We start from the raw sequence: 25,923 nt of genomic DNA, 5'->3' as shown, positions 1-25,923 counted from the left end.
TACAATCCATTCTCCCACGTACAAGTACTGGGGAAAAGGTAGTAAATGTAAAGCTTGAATTCTACAAACAAAGCAGCCCAAATAGTGCCTTTCAATGTATTGAATTGATCTGAATCCCTTCCCTTTTTTTGAAAAACATCAAATTTTGTTCCTATTGAACACAAAACTGGCAAATGGTTTCATGAGGCTGTATCTTCATAAGACTCTACTATATTGCAGCTTACACACCACAAAAAATTATACCAGCTTTGTGAAATGGAAATGGAATGAAGTGATATGGGGCTGCATATTTACTGCTTGGCTGTTCCTTTCACTGCTTTGCACTTCAGAGGTAGAATAAAAAGGCAATCACAGCAAATGACAGCTTCAGAATGGAGTCTGATTATAATCAGCTTCACAACTGGAGATCAGAACCAACTGGTATTTTCTAGACTAGACTTGGAACTGAACTAAAAATAAATACAAGACTTAACTGCTTCCAAACCAGCCAGGAGAGCAGCAAGCTTTTACTGTATTTCATAGTAGAGTACAGAACAAAGGACAAGTAATAATTTTTAAAATGCTTTTTCCTCAAAGCAAACAAACTTTGGAGTAAGGAAGGGGTGCTGAGCAACCTGACAAAGGAAAAGTGAAATGCAGCCAGTCTGAAGTGCACATGGCAGATTGCCTTGTGCTGAACCTGCCTACAAGTACAATTCAGCAGCTCACTGAACACATCCTAAGGTGCTTGGATTTTCTTTAACATTGAGTACAGCTACTAGGTTTCAGCATCTCAACACAATTTTAATCCATGTAACAGTAGCACCCTGCACATAACTAGAACTCCTTATTCCAATTACTTTGAGCAAACACTGCTTCTTTTTGGCCTCCTAAAAGGATGTGTTTCAAGGCTGCTGGACAGGGCAAATTCAGCATCTGCTTCCATGAGAGCTGGTAATATTTTATGATAGTCAGGATAATCAAAAATAGTTTTATTTACATTTACATTTCCATATTAAAATTCAATACAAATTATGAAATATTAACAAACATTTAATTTGTACTATAGCTAAGATAATGCATTGCTTTTTCCCCCAGATTCTTAAGTTATTTATTGGAATCTCTAAGACAAAATCCTACTAAACAATAGAAACTAGTCAAAGGTGCAGAGGTAAAAAAATAAAGTGCATTTATAAGATGTCCTTAGTTACCTTCACTGGACAAGGCCAAGTCACTGTTGAGGCACCCAGTGTTCCTACTTGACCCCATCTCAACTCCACACAGAGGACAGCTTCTCCAATCCTCTGTTACACTCACAGGACATCGGCTCTCCCTGCAGCTTGTGCATTTGAGCAAGGCAATGTACAGCAGCAGTCCAGCATTTTTCAGAGGATCATTTCTGAACAAAACACAACAGATCCTTTCTGTAAAAGAAGAGGAAGCAATCTATCTTTTCATCTTCAGCTGAGTCTTTCCTGAAGTCATTCCAGACTCCCACATAGCCAGGACTCTGGCATATTGCTGGTGCTAGAGATGGTTATAGCTCCTCAAATCACTTGAGGATCTTTCAGACTAACAGATTAATGTTAACAAGGCTTGAAAAATTCCTGCAGTTGTTCCCTTTACAGTAAGTCAGATCTGGCCTGTTAGTTTTCAGCTCTCTTTTCTTCCCCTTTAGGAATGTGTGGTTGGCAGGTTGGAGTTGAGAGGTAGAGAATCAGTTGGTTACTAGACAACCAAAGACTTCGTGGACAAAATCCAGTTTGACAAGCATTAATTTGCACTTTCTCCTATCAAATTAGTGCACTGAAACATTAACTACCATGTTTCTTTAAACAAAACTGTCTTATAAGTAAGTATTAGAACAGATCAAAACTAATTTCTTTACAATGAAAATCCACTTGAATGAAAATAATAAACAACAAAAATATCCAACTCAAAATGATTCACAGTGGAGAAACTATGACATAAAAAATATTCTCACTTAAACAACTCAAACACAGTAGAGAAGCTTTGATAAAGATGAAATTTTTGTTTTAGTTAAAATCTGCTGGCTTTCTATATATTCAAGACAGCTTTATCTGGAGAGTGTTAAGACTCCTGTGGAAAATACAGTTTTAAGAAAGGCAAACCATACAGTTATGATTGGGACAAGTCTATTTATCTAAACATTGCCAGTGCAGTATTTTTTGCAAGTCTTGCAACTTTTGGTTCATATGGAACGGCAGTAGGCAGCTCCTTGCAGAAGGTTTGCACCATGTGGCTGGGCATGTTCTTAGAACGTGACTTCACAAACAATCCTGCCTCCACAAACTTGTGTATCATCTCCTTCAAAACCCGGGTTGTCACCGTGTGAAAGGACAGTCACAGTGGAGGGCTGGGATTCATCACTTATAGGATGCGTGTTGTGATCTGTCCAGAAGAAAAGCAAGTCAAGACAAGTTAAAAGGTGCCACAGCCAAGTGTTTACCACCCTAAAGCGACACAACTTGATTTGCACAAGCTCAGCAGCTCAACTGCACTCTTCCTGCAGAGATGGAAATACAAGGCCATATTCCAACTACCTCTCTCCTGATGCCCCTTGTTAGTTTGGGATCCCATTCTTGTCACTGCCTGTCCTTTCCAGAGATGCCTGCTCAGCTCAGTAGCACTAAGAAAGCTGAAGTTGTGTGCTTAAGCCACAGAAGGCTACAAAATCCAACAAGGAGGATATTAGCAGGTCTTGTATCTCTAGGCTGCTGAAGGCAGGCATCAAGAGCAACTCCTAGAGACCAGGCTCAGGATAAACTGGGGCGGGGGGGCGGGCATGCTGATTTGGAGAAGAAGGCCTTCTTCCTACAGACTAATCTTGTCTGGCTGATGTCCCTTACCACTCCAAATGAGAATACACGAGAATGACCCATGTAACTAACCCAGCATGCCTTGAGTTGCTTAGAGGGATGCAATTTCAAATTCTCATATTTAACTCATAGGAAGTGTCCTCTTCTCTACTGGGGTGCTTCAACAGGGCACTCCCAAACACACACCACTTGCTGTAGCAACATGTCCTGCAGGAGACAGGCAGCAAATCCCAAGTTTTCCCATCAGCTAGGGAAATAAAGTATCCCCTTTATAAGGTCATACCACAATTCAGGGGATAATTACTTTCATTTTTCCTTACCTGCAACATTTTCATTTCTAACAGCAACATTGAGAGTGTTGGTAAAGCTGAGCACTAAAAAGACATTTTCAATTTGTTTGGTCTTTTTCAAAAAGATAAAGTATTTGGGAAATCAGATATTCTTTCCAAATTAACATACTCTAAAAGTGTTCAAGGATGACTCAGCTTTGGCAAATCTGAAATTCAACTGAAGTATATGTCTTCTCTATCTTGCATCTAAGAGCAAGACTGACTCCCCAAAAGTTTTCAGAAAGTAACTACTTAAAGCAGATAGATCTAGTAGCAAAGCAACACTCACTCATCCAAATGAAATCTCCAAAGAGACAAAGGGATAAGGGCCATCTCTGGAAAAATCTCTTTGCTCTTGAAGTAGTAAGCCTCTGACTTTGAACTATTCTTTCATAGACTTTGGCTTTTAATTCACGTTAAGGATGTGTTTAATTTGAAAACAAAGACCAAGTGTCAGAGCTAAGGGCTAAAACAAAAGATAACCCTGAAAAACAAAGTATTCAAGCCCTGTGAAATGCTATGAAGGCAACTCCCTCTAATTCACAGCCTAAACAGCCAAACACAAATGATCTAGGCAAGGCAGATTAAACAGTAGACATACTTTCTAATGGTGTGTGTGCCTCCTGAGCAGATTCATCTGGTCCCTGCACAGAATCATATCCAGATGATGCTGTTTCACTAAGATTGTCCTCTTCATTAACTATAGTGACAGTGGATAGAGGTCTTTGACCACTGGATCCTGGGGCTTGCACAGGCTCAGACCGTGGTTCTACATCCATCTTTGTGAAAAAAAAAAAAAAAAAAAAGAGAAAATTATAAAATTATTAAGTTACAGCTTGGCAGGAGGGTGCATCTTTCTTGGAGAACAATGCCTGCAAGGACTGAGTCTGGAGCACTTTTACACAGAGGGAAAAACATGAAATGGAATAAAAGCTCTGCTGTTAACCTCCAGCATCAGAGGAAAAAAAGTTACTGCCTAATTGAATGGGAAGTTCAGACACAGGTTCTGAAAAGACTCTTCCTTCCACTCAGTGTAGATCTGCCTCCCACAGGGAAACTCCAGCTTACATTTTAACTGGTCCAGGCAGCTTCAGGGACTGGCAACATCATCTTCTTCTGGCACTTGCAACAACAAGAAATTACAGAACACATCAGAAACTCCTGATGTGTCCTAGGAAATCATGCAGTCCCAGAAATCTTTCAAGGGCTTCAGGTACTGAGCAACTGAAGAGAAGCTGTTTCAGGGACATTATGAGTTGTCTTAGTCTGCCTGAAGATTTGAGAAACACCCTTAGCTCTAAGCACAAGAGTTAAGAGAGATTCTTCCATCCATGGGTCAGCTTTGGATGACATTCTGCCCAAGCCTTTAGGTGATACCAACTCACATCAGGTCAGCTGCAGGCTTCCCTAAAGGGACACTGCAATTATTCCTATAGCATCTGGCCACAGACATGGCAACACCTGTGCTTACCACCTGCACTCTAGAGGCAGCATGAAAAAGCTCAAGATGTTGTCACAACACCACTGTAACAGTGTGACCGGCAGGCTGCTGGCTTACCTCAACACCCAACACTTTGAGGATGTCACATTTGCACAGAGGACACGTCCCATGTTCCAGAAGCCAGGGGTCAATACAAGTCTTGTGGAAGACATGGCTGGTGGAATAAGGCAGCCAACATGTTAGGTTTCATATCAGGAAGATTGCTCATGTGCCAGCTTATGAAGGACCCTTTTGTAACAACAAGAATTTCTTCCTTCTAGACTGTATGACCTTTGCCACAAGTTTCGGCTGAAAGTTACAGATGGTTAATCTTTCAACCTGTAGCTGGTTTTTGCTTATTAGTATCCCAATACAACTTGCTAGAATTCAGCATTATCATTTTTGCTACACCTAAACAGTCTAAAGCTGTTTTTCCAAAACTGTGTACAACACATTCCCAGCTGATAATTTAAATTATATTGACATCTCAGCCTTCGCTTTAAGGTTAACTTCTGTCATGTAGATGCAGGTGACTAAATGGCATTTGTTTCTGTTGTAATTACATAGGCAAATCATCTGACATAGTTATGTCCTCAAGATAAACTGTACTCCCACCCATTTATTGTGTCTGTGCAATCACTGTGTATCCCAAGTGGGTATTGGGCAGGCTGTACACTCAAGAAAGTAAATACAGCTCAGCCATCATAGATGCAAATGTGTGCTTCTTCTAAGACACTCAGTTCCACAATGGGTTTAAATTAGGCCACAGATTTAGGAGGATGACTTGAAATTCTGTAATCTGCCTGTTCCCTCAGCCTGAATAGGCAAACAAGCACTGCTCAGTATTAATCAACCCTATTATAAGTGCAGAGATCGCCACATCCAGTGTTAAGCAGCCTACACTCCAGCAGGACCCAAGGATTCTCCAATTCATCTCCAATTCAGGTCACTGAATCAGCACTTCCTTCCAGCTGCACCAATGTCATGTTTAGAATAAAACCTGAAACTTTCTTGACGCCTGACTATTTTAAGTCCTTGAACTTAATACTGGACTTGTGAACCTCTGCAACTAAAAATGCCTTTAGTGTGACTCTCTGAACAATAATGCCCTCGGCAAATACACCCCAGGGACTCAGATACCACCAATGTGATTCATGGGAGTATTCCTTTGATTTGGTCTTTCATAGATACAATTAAATGCTTTCAACAAGTAGGGTCTTAGTGTTGAGGTCAACCACCAAAAGCAAGCACGTTCTGGCAGTAAATATCAGTTTATAACTCACAAGAGGGAGAATTTAGTATGGTTGATACTAGCAGATATCACCACTCATGAAGATTAACAAGTCCATGTAGTCATTTCAAGCTAGCTTGCCTCTGAGAGCTACAGAGCCATAGAGGAAGGAAACATCACAAATGTACATAAAAGCAGTCTCAGAGCAAATGCAGCAAATTTGTGTTTAAAGAACACAATCGAAAGATGTTACTCCACTCTTACCCAAAAAAGTCATGCTTTGTTTTCAGGTTCATACCAATATTAGTAGGGTTTATAGGGAAATAATAAGAAGTCGGGTCTGCTATCAGGCAAAGTATCTGGAGCCTGTCTACAAGTTTCTGTACTCATAGCACTTACTCCATTACTAAACAAAACTACCCACAAGCATAAACATGATATATAATGGATAATGGATAATCATTAACATACATGCCTGAAAGGTTATTCACTTTTGGGGTTTTTTAAACTATTAAGCATTAGATCAAGGGAGTTGGTTGATAACGCCTTAGCAGACCAACTTTGTATTACCAAAACAGCTTAGAGGTCCTACTGCTTGGGAGCAGAGAAAGCCTTTGCAAAACTGTAACCTGGTGCATAGGTAACTCCAGCTGAGATTTGCCAGTGTTAGACAGCACTGCTCAGCACACAAGAGCAGCTACCCATTTTTCTATTCTTCCGAACTTAATTTTCCTGCATCAAAATGTTTTCAAGTGCTTTCTGTAATCCTCCCTAAGGGTTATGACACCTCTTCCTTTGCACAATTTGGGCAGTTCATGTGACAGCCCTCTGATTTAGAAGCTTGGCCAGAGCAGTCCCAGACAGCAGGCACAAGGGGAAACCCCACAAAAGTTTCCTTAAGCCCTGAGGCAGCTTCATTGTTCACCTTAGGAGCAATCACATTAATGCCTTAGTGTTTCACTACTGGGCTTCCACAGCAACATAGCAGTGAGATACAACAGGAGAGAATTCTAGAAAAAGAAACTCTTTTTTGGTGTCTGTTTCAAAGGATGCATACAAGAACAGAAATGCTTTCTTCTAAACTACAGAAGTCAGCATCGTTTAACAAATTTAGCAGAAACACAACCCTCTTAGTAAATAGTAATTTAAAGGACAAGAAATGGGCAACGTTTTGCCCATTACCTGCAAGTTAGTGATAACATTCTTATACAGCAGCAAAGGAAAAAATCTAAAAAGTCCTAGTATCTCATTGAGGGACACTGTGGTCTGCCAAGTTATGTGTGTGGATCCACATACAGGGAAAGTGATAAACAGAGGCCACTGGGGCACACTACAAATGTGTAATCACATTTTTTGGTGTTCAAAATACTGCTTTGATAGGATTCTCACTGTACAATAACTTGATGGAAGTTTGTTAACAAACATGGCAGAATTTTGGATAAAGGAGGAGTCTGGAAGACAACTTACTTGCAAGTCAGAACACGCATTACATCATTTGGCTTGTACTGCTCAAAGCACACAACACAGGAATCTCCATCTGGACCAGTTTCCTGAAACAGTGAAATGAATTTACAGCTTTAACAGACTTTGAAAGCTTCCTCTGAACTCCAGTCAGATTTACTGCAAATAAAGGGGCCTAGCTAGAGTGATTCATGATGCTCCCAAATATAATCTTATATAAACACGCTTCAAGGATTAGGCACAGTCAAGCTGACACCTCAAAAGAAGCATTGGAAGTTTAAACCCATGGTTCAAAATTCCAGTTGAAACTGTTATTGGACTACTGGAGGCACTAGTGTAGATGTTTAAAAACTGCTACCTCCAGTTTTAGTTACAAAAAGAGCCAGGGAAGCTGATTAGAACTAGTTTATGTTTAAGCACCCATGCCAGCAAATTAGCTCCTTTCATATCAGCAAGACTACGAGCAAGCAGCTAACAAAATAAACTGATTTATATGAATAAAAAGTCTTGAGGCCTGGAAGAGGACCTGGTCTGAAAGAGGAACTGTCTCTGCTACCAAGAGTTACAGGCTCAGAGAGACTTCTGCATTCTGCTCCATTATTAGGGAATTCCCTGGGTTTCATGCAAAGGCTGTGCTGTAATGCATGGGAGATCACAGGGTCAGTCCTACCTTGTCCCCTTCCTTCAGGGTGCGCAATTTCATCTGTTCAATGGCCTTCTTAGCCTTGGCCCTCAGCTGCCGCTGTGACACAAAGCAGTCCTGGTCAGACACAGCCATTTTTCTATTCACTTAATAATACTTACCCAGGTGCCTACTTGTAGCACACTACAAGCAGACAGCAGTTTTAAAACCCAGATGCTATCAAAACAAGCCAAGTAAGCCCACTTAGCACCAATACACCCTGAACTACTCCTCTGCTTCCACTGCTTTACAGCTTGCCTGGCAACTGTTGCTGTCCAGCTGTTACTACAGTACCTGGAATTAGCCCAGGAGCCAACCTCTGTTTAAAGGTCACAGGTTGGTGCTGCTCCACTGACTCAAAGAACAGGACTGTCCTCTCCCTACGCTGAGCACTTCAGGCAGCTCTGGCAATGCCATCCCCAATAGAACACTTACCTCGGGGACAGACTAGACTCAAGTTTTGCAGCTAACCAAAACACCTCTTTCCAATTCCACTGCCCACATTGTTGGCTTTCCAGCATTCCATCTCCTTAGCCATTTTAGCTCAGTTACATGAAACTTTTCCAACTGCAGTACTGATGGCACAAGTACAGAAGGACAAGTGGGAGGAGGGTTATTGCTGACACCTAACAATCTTGTAAGGACTGGCCACTCAAGTCTGTGTAAGATCTCTTGTGCTGAAGCAGTTAATAGCAAACAAGTTGATTTATACGTCTCACTTGGACCCTGTCAAATAGCCCTGGCACAAACTGAGCTATTTTTGTATTAGCATTGTTTTTGTGCCCTAAGATAAGAGTATCCATGTCCATGCTTTAAGAGTTTAATAGCTGACATGCTAACTATGAAGAAAGAGACAGGTACAATACAAAGGTGAGGGATGCAGACATGCAGATTTGTTTAGAAACAAGAGCTACTGAAGTTTTCTTGGAAGTTTGTGAAGTTCTGCTAAGACATCTGTGGACATGATTTTCCGAACCTGAGAGAATTTTCAAACTCTCAGATGCTGACCGTTCCCAAGGGAAAGGCTTAGGAACCTTTTCTCGCTCAAGGATTAATTGTGTAAATAAGGAATTACTTTCCCAAAACAAGACACAGATGTTCTGAGCATATTGTCTCTTTTATCCCACCAATGGGATGAGAGAGGTGTTGTTCCTTCTACCAGTCAGGGTGACCTGGTCAGAGAAGCTTATAAAAGGGTTGACAAGACCCCAAATTAAAGGCTTTTTGCCTCATGAAAGTGGCTGCAGTGTGGATGATTAGCTGGGGAACCCTCAATACATCGCATCCCCCAGTGACAGACATCAATATATGTTTCTGTCTGTCACTTACAGGTTAACTTTGAAATGATGTTTCCCTTTTCAAGGTTTGAGACTGAAGCCACAGAGCAGCAGCCACATACTGCTGTTTACTGAGGCCCCCAAAAGTCTGAGCAGCAAACACGGTAACATCAACAGAGCAGAAATGCCGTACTAGAAGTTCTTCTCATACATGGCCAGAACTGTTACCACTACTTGTTGTTAACTGAAAACGAAACTTTCTAGGAATGTACTCCCTCATACTATATCTCATCTACACATCTAATGTCAGTCCAAGCACATTAGACAGGACCCAACTGGCAGCACTGTTAATAATTTACTTGAAATAATATTTTAAGTTTTGCATGGACATCAGTTTAATTGCTCCTCATTAAAAGCATCAATGGCAAAGTCACCTTTAACACTGATTTTGGCAAGTACAGCAGAACACTCCTCCAGGGGATGGAGAAAGGTTGCAGAAGTAGCTTTATGTTGAATAGTCTGCCAGGATACTCAAGCTTGGAATGTCAAAGCATTTTGTGAAGCCAAATTTTTCAAGTGAATGTGAAATGTGAATTATGTTAGAACTATAAAAGCCCCAACACAGAAAAAGCTAGAAAAAATAGCTAAGTTGAAGAAATAGAATTAAGATATTACAAAATAGGTCAGATCCCAGCACCTATCCAGGCTCTGGCAGAATGTTGAAGTAGTGAGGTACCTAAATGGGAAAATTAGGTTTGGAGTCACTCAGTCCTAAGTCTTCCTTGTTCAAAGCTGCCAATTTTACCTCCAGCCCTTTCTGTATAAGGGTGCCTTCCTGGCACCCTGTGAGCACAGTCACAGCAATACAGACCGGACAGCTCTGAGGAGGTTTGGAACTCCTGCTTTTCTCCTGTAAGCTAAGGAAGTTCTTCCCCACAGGTAGCTACTGCCATTGAAGCAGTTTTGAATTGTTGAAAGTTGAGCAATTGTTAAAATGTTGACTCCAAAACCATTAATTAGGTCATTTCTTAGCTGGAACATCTAATCTTTATGAAATCAAAGGAAGCAAAGACTTGAGATGAAATTAGAAACCAGGTCACAGATAACATCATGGGTCATCTTGCTCTATTAAGAAAGGTTACTATATTGAGAATTGAATTTGTCATTACTCCACTGACTAGAAAGGTAGAAAGCCACCTAGCACACTTGTCTCAATTTTCTACCTTCTTGCTCACTAACCTTCTAATGCAGGAAGAGACTGCAGAGGTGGAGACTTGAATTTCAAGCCCAGAAGAAAAGATGGATTAAAGAAGGAACTAGCAGGTTGCACAGTGTAGCTTCCTCATGAGGAAAGAGCTACTCTGGTTTAAGTGTTAGGTAAGGACAGTTGTGCTACTAAACTTCTCTTTTCACTTGGACCAGAAGCTGACATGACTGGCTTTTCTCAATAGTCACTAAAGTCCAGGCAATTTGGGTTTTCAAATGGCTGAACCGTGACAGAAAAACCACCAAGATGTACCATACAAGCCAAGAAGTTTTTTGACTAATATTCAGTACTCCATGGAGACAAAGTACTTGAAACTCTCAAACTTTGGATCTACACTGAAAATCCAATCAGCAGCTAAGAGGTCACATAGTAGGATCACCTTTTATTAGTTCACCTGAACTTACAAGCATTTTCTTTGTTATTCTTTACTATAATCACTGTGAGGTCAGTCTGAGATGCCAGGGTATAAAAACAATTGAAAACAATTCTGGTCTGCCTTTGAGGTTCACTTTGACAGAATAGTATATTTTTACACCCTGGCAGCAGAAAAGCTTTCTTCTATTCTCTACAAAGCACTTCTTGGGGCTCCTTGATTTCAGTTCTGCTGAAATCACGTGGAATTGGCATATCATTTATCAATGTTATTTTTTCAATCTGCAGTAAGCTCCTTGTGCACATGGAACCCAAGACTGCCAGCCAGGCAGACTGGATTTTCCCAGTACCAGCTATCACTGAGGCATTAATAACAGCTGCAGTTTCTTGAAAGCCTGATAGCTTACAACTGCACTGTTAAGTACCTTCAAAGTAGGAAGCATTTCAATTTGATTTAATGAACAGAGCATAAGGCATCCAGGTTTTCCTGACCAGACTTAGTTAGCATTGTTAAACAGAGCTGTGAGACTAAGGTATATGGCAGGGTATTGAAAGAGGGGATTTATCAGCAGGAGACTGCATCGCTGCCCACAAATGTCAGCAAGAGAACAGAATCAGGTTACAGAGACAACTGCACATTTTATCCTGGAGTGCAATGCTACATCTTGCAGGCAGATTACAGCTTCCAATACTTCCAACCCTAACCGAGTCTGTCACTGTAATTCTCAGAAAGCTTTCAGTCAGAAAGCAGCTTTCAACAGGCAGCAGCCTCCCAACCTGCAGCTAAAGTCATGCCTCATTCTGCAGACATGCTTCCAGCCGTGTCTCCTGTTACAGCAAGCACATAGGCAGTGCTGTGTGGGAAAGATGAGAGTCAGCTAAAAGCAGTTTAACTCTCTCACAGCCCTCCCTACCTCACCACTACAGCTACACTGCAGTTCAGGGAATATTTGTTGGAAACACAGTTAGTTGAGCATGATCAACTTTTCCCCACAGTTTATTTTTGGCTGTTCTTTAGGAAAGTTTTAAGCTGTGCAAAGAGGTATTCCTTAGTGTTTTAAAGATTAAATAAACAAATACAGTCATTTTGGTACTTAACCAAAACTTACAAACATCAAAATCCACACCATGGGGGTATAAAAAACCAACAGCACAAACTCACCTGCTCCCTGGACTGGGCCCTTGCGATAATGAGTCTCCGAGCAGAATAAGAGACATAGCAACCCACAGTTGCTGCTGCCACAACGAAAAATGACACAGAGATGAAGAGGATGGTGAAGATATTCACGGAAAGACTGCGCTTTTTTCCCACTTCAATGACCATGGTGACTTTCATGCCACTCTGAATGCGGTGCAGGATTGCCATGCCTTTCAGGTTGCCAATCATAATTGCAACGATCTTTTCAGCACCTGCAAAGAAGGGGAATCCATGCTCAGTTCTCAGGTGCTGTATCAGAGGCATTGTCTTGGATGTCCTGCTTCAAGTGCTAAAGAAATGGCTGTGGGAAGTTTCTAAATAGTATTTATAGATTCAGTATGAACTGATGGAACAAGAGTCGTCACTATGTGTGTCCAACTGAAAGTATGTCCCATTACCTATAAGCAGCATAAGTGAACCATGTTTAGAATTCATTCATCTCCACAGCATTCCTCACTCCGATACAGGACACAGACTATCCTATTTTAGACACAACACTTTGGCGATTTATAACTTAACATGCCTTTGAACTACATGAAGTTAAAAATAAATCCTCTACAAAGTAAGGTCACTGGGGATTGTGATATCTGTATAGGGATTGCTTCTTGTAATCAATCCAACTCCCTCCTTGCTCCACTGCTACTTCTTAAAACCTCTTTTCTAAATTTGACAGTACTTTTGTGTACTTCTCCAGACACTGAGCAAAGACAATCACTTCTGTATTTTCAACAGCAGCAAATGACTGAGGGAAACTGCACTGTGAATTCTAAGTGCTTTTGCGAGTTTCTACTGCAGATTCAGAGGGAAACAAATATGAAGGAAGGTGTGCTCCACTTTTAAACAGTTAGGGGCAAGATGCCAAATGCCATCCTGATTTTAACAATGGGTTTTATTGGCTTAGTTGAACACCACACCAAGTCAAAGGAACCAAGGTGTTTATGGTAGGAAAAAATTTCAAGCAACTCCAGTCACCAAGCACAGACCACAGCAAACTGGTTTCCCCTCAGTGACATGCAAGGGCATGAGGACACTTGATACTGTCTGTAGAAACATTAGAAAGTCCCAATATAACAGAGAGGCTCTTAAGAGGGGAAAAAAAGAAAGAGAGAAAGAGTGATGAGTAAATTATCACTGCTCTCTCTCTAAATACAAGAAAAGCAGATTTGAGACCAGCTAATCAGAAGTCTCACTGCATTAAACCATCACCTGCACAACATTCATAATAGACACTGCATGGGGGAAGAATAAAGACTGTTACAAAGTGCTATTTTTAGCTAACCCCTGGCCAAACACTCTTTAATCAGAAGACCAATTGTTTTTCCCTCTGCTGAGTTACTGAAGTTATTTCCCTCTGCTGAAAGTTATTCAATTTTCAGCTACCAAAAACCCCAAGAATTGGTGTTAAACCACAAAGGCTGTGTTTTTTAGTTTTATTAGTTTTTCAGCTTGTTCACATAATGCCTGTTACCCAAGACAGCAAGCCACTTTCCTCAGTGGGACAAAACTCATCTTTTATTCAGAAAGCTCCTTGTAAAGACAAGGACATCACACAGAAAAGAGAAAAAAAAAAAAAAAGTCTCCCAGACTGCAACTACTCTTTAGGATGAACCACGGCTTATATATCTCATATGCAAAATGAGCTGGAGTCAGGTGTTAGCAACAAGCAGAGAAGTCAGAAGCTGACACTTTCATAAGCAAGGAATAAAGTGTGGAAGAACAGGCTGCAACAATAAGAAAGTAAAAAGCCTGGCAAAATAAAGGGCAAAAAAGGTTGCTCTACCCTATTCCCCTGTATTTCTGCATGTCTCATAGTAAATCTAGCTTGTGCTTATGCACAAGACACAGCATAGCAATTCCTATTAATGAAATGTCACCATCAGCCTGCAAAACCATTCCAGCTACTAAGCCATCCATTGTGAACAAGTTTTACCCTTGAACAAAAAAATGTATTCAATTTAAGTTTCAGACTGCATAGTTCACAAGGATGTCATCAGACGACAGCTTTAATCCTCATTGACACTCCTGAACCCCAGAAATTTCTGTTGCAATTTCATCTCTGCTTTATATGAACACATGTGAGTAGCCAGTTGGTGGCTTTGACACTGGCACAACAAGAGCAGAAGTGAGTGGCCATTTCTATCAGCACATGTTTGCAATAACTTCCATGCTTCTATAACAATAGCAAGAGGATCACTGCGACCCAATACTTCCTGAGCTGCTACTTGGGTACCCATTATGACAGGTACTGAAACACATTATGGTGGCCTTGGAACCACCAGCCTAAACAGAGGCTCCTAACAGGGTTTGGCCATCATGTGGGAAACAAGGTATTTGAGGGGACATCTGCAGAGGTATCTAAAGCACACCAGCTGCTCTCAGCTGTCAGCTTTTTCCCCACCCAGTCTCCATTAAAGCAGAGGGAAGTCAGTTAGTTGTGCACAGTAAAAACCTCAGAGAAACCAAAGTTCTTTGCCCAGGTGTCAGCTTTTGTGGTTCAACTAAAGCTTCTGAAAGTTTTTAAGGGACACTTAAAGGTGAAATTAATCTGCTGCCTGTTTAGCTGATAATGGGCTCATTGCTAAAGAGAGGCAAGACCTGTTCAGTTAAACATTTCCCAGCCTCTTTCCTTCCCCATCTCCTGTGAAACGGGAGAGGGAAAATTATTCAACTCTTTAGGACACCACAACCTGCCTCTCTGGGCACCTCACAAATTTTAAGGCAGCAGCTGTTCAAAATCTAAAGGAAATGGGTTGATGAAGCACATGACACCCAGTGGTTTGTTGGAGCAGGGAAGAGCTAGGGCACAGCATATTGGTCCATGACTAGGATCAAAATTTCACCTTCCTGGATCAGTTTGACTAGATGTAGAGCTGAGTTGCACTATTTATAGCAGCATCAATACCTATATAAAAATCTGTCCTGCAAAGACTTCACTCATTCTGCCAGTACACTTCTACTCCTAAACATGAAGTTATAGTTTTGACAATTCGGTAGAGAAATGAGATGTGCAAGGGGGGCATAGAGCAGGGAGCATTAACTTTTGCCTTTTCACATTCATTTAAGGTGATTACTGTAATCCAGTGCTACATTTTTGTGTACTACTGATAAATCTATCCTGAACCAAGCAAGCTGTAGAGCCTGGAGAACACTTGCCCCACAATATTTAGATTGCAATGGTACCTAATTTGTGCCTTAAAAAATCTGACTTTTAGCAATAAAATCACAATCTATTAATGTATTAAAACACATCAAGGCAAGGTACAGATCTCAAAGCCAAACAAATCCACCGACCAAAGCCAACTCAAGAAGTCCAAGTCACTTCCTCTACCCTCACTCAAAACTAATTTCTCAGCTCATTCAGACATTGCAACTGTTTTGCATTGTTTAAATCAAACAAATTCAGCTTCAATTAAGTAATGAAAGACCCCTTTATTTTGGTTTAAAGGCCTCACTGTAACTTTAGCCAAATTCCGTAGATCTTTCTTTTCTTAGACAGCAAGAGCCAAACCTCTCTAATGTCTCTATCACCATTTACCAAGAGCAGGATATAAAACTGATGGACCCTTTTTCTCTTTGGGAACAGACTGAGCTACAACACACAGTTTAGTGAAAATATGTGAGGAAGGCAATAGTTTTGAGGGCATTTTTAAGAAAGAAGGTATAAAATGTACTAAGTAGGCAAGTTGTTTCAGAACAAGGAAAAAGCTAGCATGCCACACACAACCTCCAACATTTTGAATGCCATTCCATTTTTCCCCCCCAGCTTTCTCAAAGTCTGAAGTTTTGCCTCATCTTTAATAAGACTGAAATTAAGTGCCCCCAGTTTCACCAGTATTCCTTCACTCTGTCCAGAGAGCACCATGTGCAACCAGTGCCTCTGTTAGGGCACAGCCACACTGCTTATCCCTGGGATCAGCACAGCTCACCCCAGCATGCCCAGCACTCCACTTGGGAATACCCCCACCCATCCTTGCTCCTGGTGGGATCACCAATCCATTTCAACAACTGGCCACCACATAAGCAACCAGCTCAGAAAAAGCAGAATGGAAAAACTTACTTTTGATTTTCAATGCGTCATATATTAAAAAAATAAATAAATAAATAAAATAAAAAAAGGAACATGCAGACTTCGGAGTTTGAATTCTCAAAGAATGGACAGGTTCTCCTTAACCACAGCACCACAGCAGAAAAGCTATTGGTAGGCTCTTTCAGGAGATGAAATACAACTCTAGTTGTATCTAGTTGTTTCTTGGTGCCTGGATCATCGTTTTTATCTGTAAGACTTGGAGCCCAGATCAGTAATAGTTGTGCCTTATACCTAGTCAAAGGACCTAGAGGTATTCCCCTGGAACCCCTCTAACCCCACCATCAGCAAAAAAGGCATTAGGAAATCAAGCAATCTCCTGTTCTTTAACACAAAAGACACTGTCAGTTCACACTCCAACCATTTTGTATCAGTTTAGCACACCTGGCTCCTCAGGCATGTAAAAGGAGTATCTGATAGCCTGTCTTTCATGTTTAGAGAAAAACTACAATGCCTTGAACATTGCTTATCTCACTGCAATTTAATAGTAAGAAATGGGATTTCTGGGGGTTATCAAACAGGCTGGTACAAGCTTACTCTCATCTGTTACTCTAGGAAGAAAAGTAAACTAACAGTGGACACAGACCGAGCTGATATTACCTATCTTACATAATTCACCTCAGATGACAGGCCAGCACTGCACATAAAAGCCATCAAGTCTTAGCAACACACCCCACTCTAGGGACAGGATGGCTCTCCCTGGCCTCAAACACCATGAAACCAGACCCTGCAGGCCAGCTCTGCTCTTATCCATGGTACAGTGTGGATAAAAAAATAAAGTGCTGATTACTGTCATCCATATGCACAAGGCAAAATCTCATCAGGAATGTGCCCATCCCCACAATCATCTTCCATCCCAGACACTGTCAGAGAAAACAACTTTATTGCCCTGTGATAAGCTCTCCCAATTGCAAGAGGGAAGCATGAGTGAGCTCATAGTTCAGGAGCAATAGAAGCCTGGGTAAATTGTAGGCTTGTTCCTTCTTCCCCTGCTTTGTATGTTCTCCACCCCAAACATTACCTGGCACCAAGACAAAGGAATAAAACACATTCAGGTTATTTTGCAGTAACTTAAAGATACAGCTCCATATGATGTAAACTGTTTGACTGAACTGCCTTTTCCCTCACAGTATTACCTACACTTAATTAAATCTACTTTCATCTTGTTTTACTTGACATATGGCACTATGTCTGATCTCCTCATTCTAAACACACAAGCCTTTCAGCATACAGAGGCAAGCAGTCATACAAAATCATGGAACAGCTGGGGTGGCAAAGTACTTCTAGAAATCATCTAGTTCAACATCCCTGCTAAAGCAGGTTCACCCAGAGCAGGTTGCACAGGATCACATCCAAACAGGTTTTGAATATCTCCAGTGAGGGAGACTCCTCAACCTCTCTGAGCAGTCTGTTCCAGTGTTCAATCACACTCACACTAAAGAAATTTTTCCTCCTATTCAGATGGAACTTTCTCTGCTTCAGTTTGCGCCCACTGTCCCTGGTCCTGCTCTGGACACCACTGAAAAGAGTCTGGCCCCATCCTCCTGACACCCACCCTTAACATATTTGCACACCCTGATGAGGTCCCTTCTGTTTTTCACCTCCAGCCTAAATAGGCCTAGCTCTCAACCTTTGGTTGTATGACAGATGCTCCAGTCCCTCATCATCTTCACAGGCTTTCTCTGGACTCACTTCAGGTGTTCCATGTCTGTCTTGAATCAAGGAGTCCAGAACTGCACAAAGGACTCCAGATGAGGCCTCACCAGGGCAAAATAAGAACAGCAGGACCACCTCCCTTACCTCTTCCTAATGCACACCTTCTTGGCCACAAGAACACACTGCTGGTCAAGGACAGAAATCTACCAGGATGTGTGGGGTCTTCTCCACAGAGCTACTTTTCAATAATCAGGCCCAGCCTGTATGGCTGGCCAGGGCTGTTCCTCCTCAGGTGCAGACACACCTGCTGAACTTCATAAGGTTCCTCTCTGCCCAGCTCTCCAGCCAGTCCCAGCATCCCTGAATGGCACCACAGCCTCCATGTGCATCAACCACTCCTTCCCAGTCTGCATAACTGGCTCAGAACACATGCTATCCCTTCATACACACCAGGGATGGTAAGGCAAACAAGTCAGCAAGACACAAAGAAGGAAGATTTCCACACTAGGAAGTGTGGGGAAAATTTTTTACCAAACAAGCTAGGTGTATAAAGGGGCAAATCAAGACCAAATGTAGTTTTACATTCCACAAGTTTCCATCAGTCCCCAGGGAATACTGGGCATGGAAGCCAACCTGCACTCTATTTAGCTTAAATAGTGTTATTATTTGTCAAGTGAATCCAACAGTTACCAACCCTTTTTCCCCTCCTCTCCTCCCTTCTGAGCTTTAAAGTTTTACCTAAATGCTCCCGTCCCCTAAACCTCAGAACATTTGTAACATGAAATCATCCTCTAAAACAGCCAGGATAGTAACATTTTTCAAGGGCACAGAAATGAATGAGATCTATCTTCAGCTATCTTCACATGGTGTTTGGTCAGTGGCACCTGCAAGATAAAACTACCACCCTTCAATCTAGCAAACAGCATCTAAAACCTCCTGGAGAAACAGCAAGCAAAATTCCTAAAGAAAATTCTTCATTGAGTTTACTCAACAGTTTTCAGCAGTTTTGATTTAGTAAATACATTGCTCACCCTCTCTGAATGAGCTCACCACTAATATCCCTTGCTCACCACGTGCTGGTGGCAGCTAAGCGTTCACTGGGAACAAGTGAGTTTGAGAAAGCTAATGGTAAAATGATGTAAGTGGGGACAATCTCAACCAAAAAGCATCTGTCTGTGAAAAGATGACAGATCACATTGGACACAGTAGAGAACTGTGCTGAGCTGACTGCTGTGTGCTCACCAGCACACTCAAGCCTGGAGGCAAACAAGCAGTGTCATTGTTTTAAGTGACATGATGTCCCTCACAATGAAGCCTCTGCTACCACAGCTGTCACTTAGGATTTTAATCCATCCTTTCACATTTCAGCAGCCCAGTAAACCCAAAGTGCAAGGGCACTTCACAGACCTGTTCCAGGCTATCTAAGGGATGATGCCTACCCTACAGTTTTCCATGGCACAGAGATACCTAAGTTATATCATAAAGAGCAACGGCAGGGATCAGAAGCTGTCAACAGCATCAATTAGTCTCACCCAGTTCCTCAATGCCACTCCTGCTTGCTCATAGACTGTGTACTGGGGAGAGCCCCAGTTAATGTCACACCCCACCATCCCCTGAGGGTGGGAGATCAGTGTCATCAACCGGACCCACCTGCTACAGTTGCTTATCTGAATGCCACTACAGCTGTGACATTCATTTACTCCAAACCAGGAGCCAGGAAAACCAAACTGAGTTTGAGCACATAAAGACAAATTTGCAGCACATACACATCAAAAAAATTATTCTCAGATGCAAAGAGCTACAAACTCCAGACACTACAGACTGCAAATACCATTCAGGCACAGCAGACGCATGCAAGGTCCTTCTCAAAAAGGAACTGTAGGAATGACTTCATGATCTGCAGAGGCTCATCTGGACAGGGCCAAGGAACATGAGAGAGGAAGTGTCATTAATTACATCCTCCAGCCTCATTCCTCTCCTCAGATGTCCTCAGCACAAGTCTTCAATCACTGCAAAGAGAGGTGCACTATTAGTTTACGTAAGGCTTACAAAGTCTCAGCACAGCCTGCCTTGGGATTACAATTTTGACTCAATCTTTAACAGTTTTACAGCTCACACCAGCCTTTTAATACCTTGGCAAAGTTTTAGCTTGTTTCTGAAGATCATACCTCACAAAAAGCAGTGGAGCAAATCTAGACACTCCTGCCATACACTGTTTCCTCCAAGCATATGGAGGTAAGGCTTCACCTCAGTGAAACTCCAGCAGAATAAGTAGCAGTGCTACATATTTAACCTTCCCTTCCCCTTTCACCCACTGATTCAAGTTTACACTTGAACCAGATCTTGTAAGCCTGAGACATGCTGTTAGTGCCTGAGCCAGAATCATTTAGCCGTGTTCCCCCAGAACAAGCCCTCTGCAGATCAGGTGATGTGCTTCTCAAGTCTAGTTACACCACAAGAGAGAAACCAAAGAAAATTATCACTGTTGATTTCTGATCTGAAAAGAATCCTTTTTCACCAGCTGCAAGGAAATACTGAACACCAAAGAATGCTTCCCATGGGCACCACCATGCCGTCAAACCAAAGCCACCCCATAGCCTGGTTCTACCTTAAGGCAAGGTCCACCTTTAATACACACCAATTCTTGCCCTGCACCTCTTCCCCACATACTGCTGGTTTTCTCCAATCAAATGTCTTTTTCAGAAGGTCAATAGAGATTACAGAGAGGTGCAATTATGAGCACGCAGAACTGTACTTTGAAACCCTGCTCAGCCTGACACAGAGCGGTACCATCTTAAAACAGGCATAGTTAAAACTCAAGTTGGCTAATAGATATGGGTTTGTGCTTATAAACCACTAAGCAAATTTTACTTTAGACTCCATTAAATTCTTGACATTCTAAATGTTAGATGATTAGGCAGAATTTGATCATATCTGATTTCGTTATTCACTGCATTTTGTTATTTTAATTGCCAAAGTGGTTTGCTTTAGTTGGGTTATTTTTGTTGTTTCATTTTTTTCTAAAGTTGGCAGACCAAAAGGTTATATGGAACACTGACACAATAAAGAATTCATTAGGCTAAACCCGATGATTATGAGAAAAAGTCTCTGGAAGTAGGATGACTAGGACAAACTGCTAGAAATTGTATTTCTATTATGTTTCTATTACGACCCATTTATGTTTCTAAACAAGAAAGTTGCTTAAAAAGCCAAGTTTGAACTCCCCACTAAAAGATATACTACACTTTTAGATAAGCTTCTGTTAATAACTGTGTTTTGTTGCTACCAAAGTTCTTTGAAGAAAAGTGTATTGTGCCATACACTTTATCAAAACCCACCCACAGAGATCTTCCCTCTCTGCTACGCTCCATGCCCCACAGGTGAGAGAAGAGTATTCGGTACTACTGGCTTAATTCCCCCTCACCCCATCAAAGCCATCTCCTGCTACTTCCCACTGCCTCAGCCTGGAGGAAGTGTTTGGCCTTGTCTGGTTTCATTTGATGGCATCTGGTCCCAGTCAGAGCAGAAATGAAGCCAAATAAGAAAACCAGACTGCAAGGTCACCATTATCACAGCTACAGCCATTACAGACATGGTGGGAGTTGTAGTTGCACAAAGCCCATTCTTCAGTGAGCACGGCCACCTTCCCCACTGGCTCCAGGGAAGAGTTAGAGCATCCAGTGCTACCAATGAGGCCAGGAGAGAGAAACCATCCAAAGCACAGTTCAGCAAAGGGCAGTATGACCAGCTCTTACCTCCTAAGTTTGAAGGGTAGTGCTGTAGGCTGAACTTATCAGCATTACAGAGGGAATATACTGCACCTGGCAAACAGAATGAGGCTGACAACTTGTCGCTTGCTCCATCTTGGCTATGTAGCGTTCAAAGCCTGCAACGTTTGTCGAGTTTGACCAGAAAGCACTGGCCCTCAGCAGGGGCAGAAGGCAGGGTTGGCCCAAGCACAGTGTGTCACCAAAGCCCCGTAAGCAGGAGGAGCATCGCCGTGGGAAGAGCCAAGAACAGGGACTTGCAGACAGACACAATGACAGAAGAAGAACTCAAGTCCAGACAAGAAAAAAAGGGAGGGTGGAACAGAAAAGAAAGTGAGAGACTAAAATAAGGACAAGCAATAAAAACAACAGCAGCAAGTGTAGCCCAAGCTTAGTTTAGTAATTGTGCTATGACATTGCAAGGAGGAGCCAGGCAGATTAAATAAGTGGTTTGACAGAAGCTGTATTCTCCAAGAGTCCCTGTCCTATTTGTCCACAGTTCAGCTGGGAAATTTCAACATGCCCTTGAGTATCCATCCCGTCATGCAGGATAATCAGGACAGCTAGAGCCATTCTAAAGTAAATGCCTCAACAGAAAGCTTAAGGACAGCATAGGAAAGGAGGGAGCTCCTCTTGGAGTAAATCCTGCCCATGGCTCATTTTGAGAGGCAGCTCCCAGCAAGGTTAAGATGCTTTAAGTCTCCCACCAGCCAGGATGGAGGAGGGGCAGGAGCATTTGGTCCTTCCCCTCAAGAACGGGTTCAGCAGTGACTGACCCAGGCCAGCAGTACCAAGGGAGCTCCTCCAAGAGCTGCAGAATCAGGCAAACACACAGGAAACAGGGCTCATGGCAGGGACACTCTGTCAGTTCAGCAGAAGGAACTTGTCCAGCAATAGCCAGATCTCAATAGCATTTGTCAGCTGATGATTTGATTACATAAGAAAGCCTTGCCTCAGAAAGGCCAGAGCCTATCCAGATTGTCTGTTTTGAATCCTTAAAACAGTCCTACAGCTCTTTAAGATTGCAAGCTCACTAAGATATCAAACCTCCAGAGGCAGCTACTGTTCTCTTGTCTCACCAGAACTGCCTCCACTAACAGAAATCCTCTCCACACCTTCAAAGAGAGTTGCTGCAGGGATATAATTATTTTTCAAACCACTCAGAGCTATAAGATGCAGTATTCATTTTCATTGTTCAGTTTCTCTCCAGAAGATAGGGCTTACCAAAGCAGTGCCACTTCACAGAATTCCAACACACCCAGGAGGGTGCATGTCTGTCCAACAGCTGAAGAGAGCCATCAAAGCCACTCACCCTGTCACACACAGGGCACCTGCTTGGCACCAGAAGGTATTTACACAGCTTTCAGCCTAGGTCTGTTTCTCAGGTAACATTAGCCTAAAACACAGCCAAATCTCATTCTTCATTTGAAAGATGGGCAGGTCAGGAAAAACCTTCCACTAAGTAAGAGACTTGCTATAGCAAGAGAAGAGGTGCTCTTCATCAGCCTGTGCAAACTGGAAAACAACCTTTAAAGACCTCCAGCTACTTGCATTAGAAGCAGCATTTTGATGCTGAAAAGTTACCTACAGAACAGTCTCGTACCTTGCTTATGTCTGAGCTGGTTAGTGTGCAGGGCATAGTGGGAGAAACAGCGACTGAGCATGAAAACTCAGCCTACTTTACATCCCAAATCAACTCCACCGTTTCAATAGGCAGTATAAACCGCAGCAACCAGCACCTCTGGCGACTACAGGCTCAGACCAGAAACCCAAACCAAGTGGAGACCATCTGCCCCGCACACCTACCACAGCGCTCGGCAAGCGCCCACTCGTCCTCAGCGCCAGCAGCAGCCGCAGATTTCGGACACGGTTACTTATTAATCAGAGAAAAAACATCATCAGCACCCGAAACAGCACTGTCCAGTCCGGGCAGAAACCCCTGTGGTGCGGGAGAGGTAGTGACATTCTCGGCTGTTACCGAAAAGCCGCGCCGCAGATGTGCCCTGTTCCCGCACCCCCGACGGAAAGGAGGGAGGGAAGGGGCCGCTCCCAGCGACCCCTCTCTTTGCCAGCCTCGCCCCGTTCCCAGGCGCTCACCGTGGTGGGACATGGGCAGCACCTCGTTGCCGGTGCCGCGGTAGTTGTAGATGACGGCGGCGGCGGCGCCGCGCTCGGCGGCCAGGCGGATCTTGTCGGCGAAAGAGCAGCCGCCGCCGCGCTGGATGAGGGCGAGCCAGCCCAGGGAGCCGCCAGCCGGCGGGGCCCTGCTGAAGTTGGTGTGTGCGCTGCAGGCATTGAAGGCGTCGGGGCTGTCGGGCAGTACCAGAAGCCCCTCGGCCGACTGCAGGGGCGAGTCCAACCCGTACAGGCCGCTCTCGCCCGCCTCCCAGCCGCTCCGGTTACGGTCCACGCCGTTCTCCCATGACACGTTCAGCCATGCGGTCCACGCCGCTGCTGCCGCTGCCACCGCCGCCCCGCGGAGACCGGGCGGTGGGACGGCGCAAAGTAACGCAGCCAGCGCCAGCAGCGCAGCCCCAGACAGCATCTCTACGCGGCCCAGCCCAGCTGCCCCACTGCCTAATACCGCCGTGGCTGTCGGGGGAGGAGCGGGGCCGCCTATGCCGCGGCACGCCCCCAGCACCGCGCGGTACTGCGCACCGCAGCACCGCCCGCCGCCGCGGGAACCCCGCCGGGAGTGGGCCCCAGCCGCTGCCCGGGGAGTGTACGCCGGGCGCTGCAGCCCGCCAGTGCTGTGGGGGGTGCGCATCCGGCCGTCTCCCTCGCTATATTCTCTCCGGGCGCAGTGCGCCACCAATCCACGTTTCTCCGGAGGATATGCGGAGGCCACCCGCCCGTGCCACCTGTCAAAAGCGATGACTCCTCCTGACATCACCTCTCGGGGTGATGGGTGATCCCCCGCGGGCGACGCAGGAAGGGTGGTTCACCTCCTCCATCACTCCCCCAGCCCGCCCCAGTACACACAGTAGATAGAGCACGGGGGGTGGGCAGCGGGACTCCTGGAAGATGCCGATCTCCTGACACTCCACAACAGCCCAGAGACACGGTGGCACCTGCACAAGGTGCTCAGGCGAGAGCCAGCCTGCTTTCAATGGCTGAATTCATGTTTGCTGCATGCAGCATTTGCAGCACGGCGTCAGTCCTGACTGAAGTTGTCTGATGGGGGTTGGGTTTCTTTCTTTAGTACTTAAGGAATTTTTTCCCATGAGTTGCTAGGAAACTAACTATTGGGTACTTACGTAAAACAAAAGAAGTGGCCAAACTCAGGGGAGAGGGGCTACCTGGAGATTTGAGCAGGCAAAAGATGGGGACGGGGAGCGGCTAGGGCTCTTGCTCTCGGTTTCGGAGGAGGACGGTCAAGCTGTTGCTTACTTCGAGGAGAATTCACTGTCACCGCCAGAGTCCAGTCCTGTACTCCCTTGTTCTTTCTGTGGGTGAGCCTTTGCTCGTAATACAAGCCATTGGACTGGGACCTTATTAACACCTACCACACTAAAAAAGGGGCCTACGCCCATCTGCTCTGCCCTGCTGGGAGCCAGCCTGCCACTGTCCCACTCCCGCTGCTTCTTCAGCACTGTTCCAAGCTTTCCCTGCGCTGTAGCCCCGCACCTCCTGCCTGCCGAGACGTCCATGGTTTCAGCCACAGCCCCGGAGCTTCTGATACGTCTCGTCTACCACCCCGGGATTTTTGCTCATTCCTGCTGGCCCAGCTTGTTGCTTCCGAAAGCCCTGCTGAGGCACTGGGATCGACTGCCCCAGGGGGTTGGTGAAATAAAGCCTCTCCCCCACCCCTTCCCGTCTCGGACAAAGTGGCCATTACCACATGGTACGCGAGCCCGCGCCACAGCGCCCCCTGCAGCTACAGCGGAAACACCGCCCCGCCCCGTCCGCCGGGAGTAGCAGCGCCCCTGCCGGCCGTGCCCGGAACTGCAGCGAGGGGAGAGCGCCTGCGGCCGGAAGGGTCACTGGCTCCGGCTTCTGTTTGCTGTTAACGTCAGAGGTGTTTGTCTGCACTGTTATACATACGAGTAAAGAACTGTTATTCCTGTTCCCATATCTTTGCCTGAGACCCCCTTAATTTCAAAATTATAATAATTCAGAGGGAGGGCATTTACATTTTCCATTCCAAGGGAGAGTCCTGCCTTCCCTAGCAGACACCTGTCTTTCAAACCAAGACATTGTCTTACAAAATACTGGGTTAGCACTGTTCCCTCACTGGACTGGTCATTGCTGCCCTGATCATTTGACAGATGCTACAAACCTCCCATTTACGAGCAACCCC

The 25,923-nt window shown here is 44.0% G+C and overlaps 1 protein-coding gene across 2 annotated transcripts; it reads right to left on the bottom strand.

Annotated features, from left to right (window-relative positions):
* Positions 1-956: 956 nt before the first annotated feature.
* RNF128 (ring finger protein 128) lies at positions 957-24,215 on the bottom strand. Of its 2 annotated transcripts, XM_005532399.3 has the most exons (7): positions 23,721-24,215; positions 12,081-12,328; positions 7,991-8,062; positions 7,327-7,409; positions 4,707-4,803; positions 3,750-3,927; positions 957-2,391 (listed from the first exon to the last, which is right to left on the bottom strand). In XM_005532399.3, the coding sequence occupies exons 1-7, from the start codon at positions 24,166-24,168 to the stop codon at positions 2,255-2,257; spliced, it is 1,263 nt and encodes a 420-aa protein (XP_005532456.1). In that variant the 5' UTR covers positions 24,169-24,215; the 3' UTR covers positions 957-2,254. The 2 variants fall into 2 exon arrangements, with proteins under 2 accessions (XP_005532456.1, XP_087918864.1); XM_088062738.1 differs by lacking the exon at positions 7,991-8,062.
* Positions 24,216-25,923: the final 1,708 nt, after the last annotated feature.

Source organism: Pseudopodoces humilis, chromosome 15 (assembly GCF_049639895.1).
Source record: "Pseudopodoces humilis isolate 2021_Gansu_Grassland_sample_001 chromosome 15, ASM4963989v1, whole genome shotgun sequence".
In the NCBI taxonomy this organism is placed as follows: domain Eukaryota; kingdom Metazoa; phylum Chordata; class Aves; order Passeriformes; family Paridae; genus Pseudopodoces; species Pseudopodoces humilis.
Note: the sequence above shows the minus strand (reverse complement) of the source record. Positions and strands in the feature narration are given on the sequence as shown.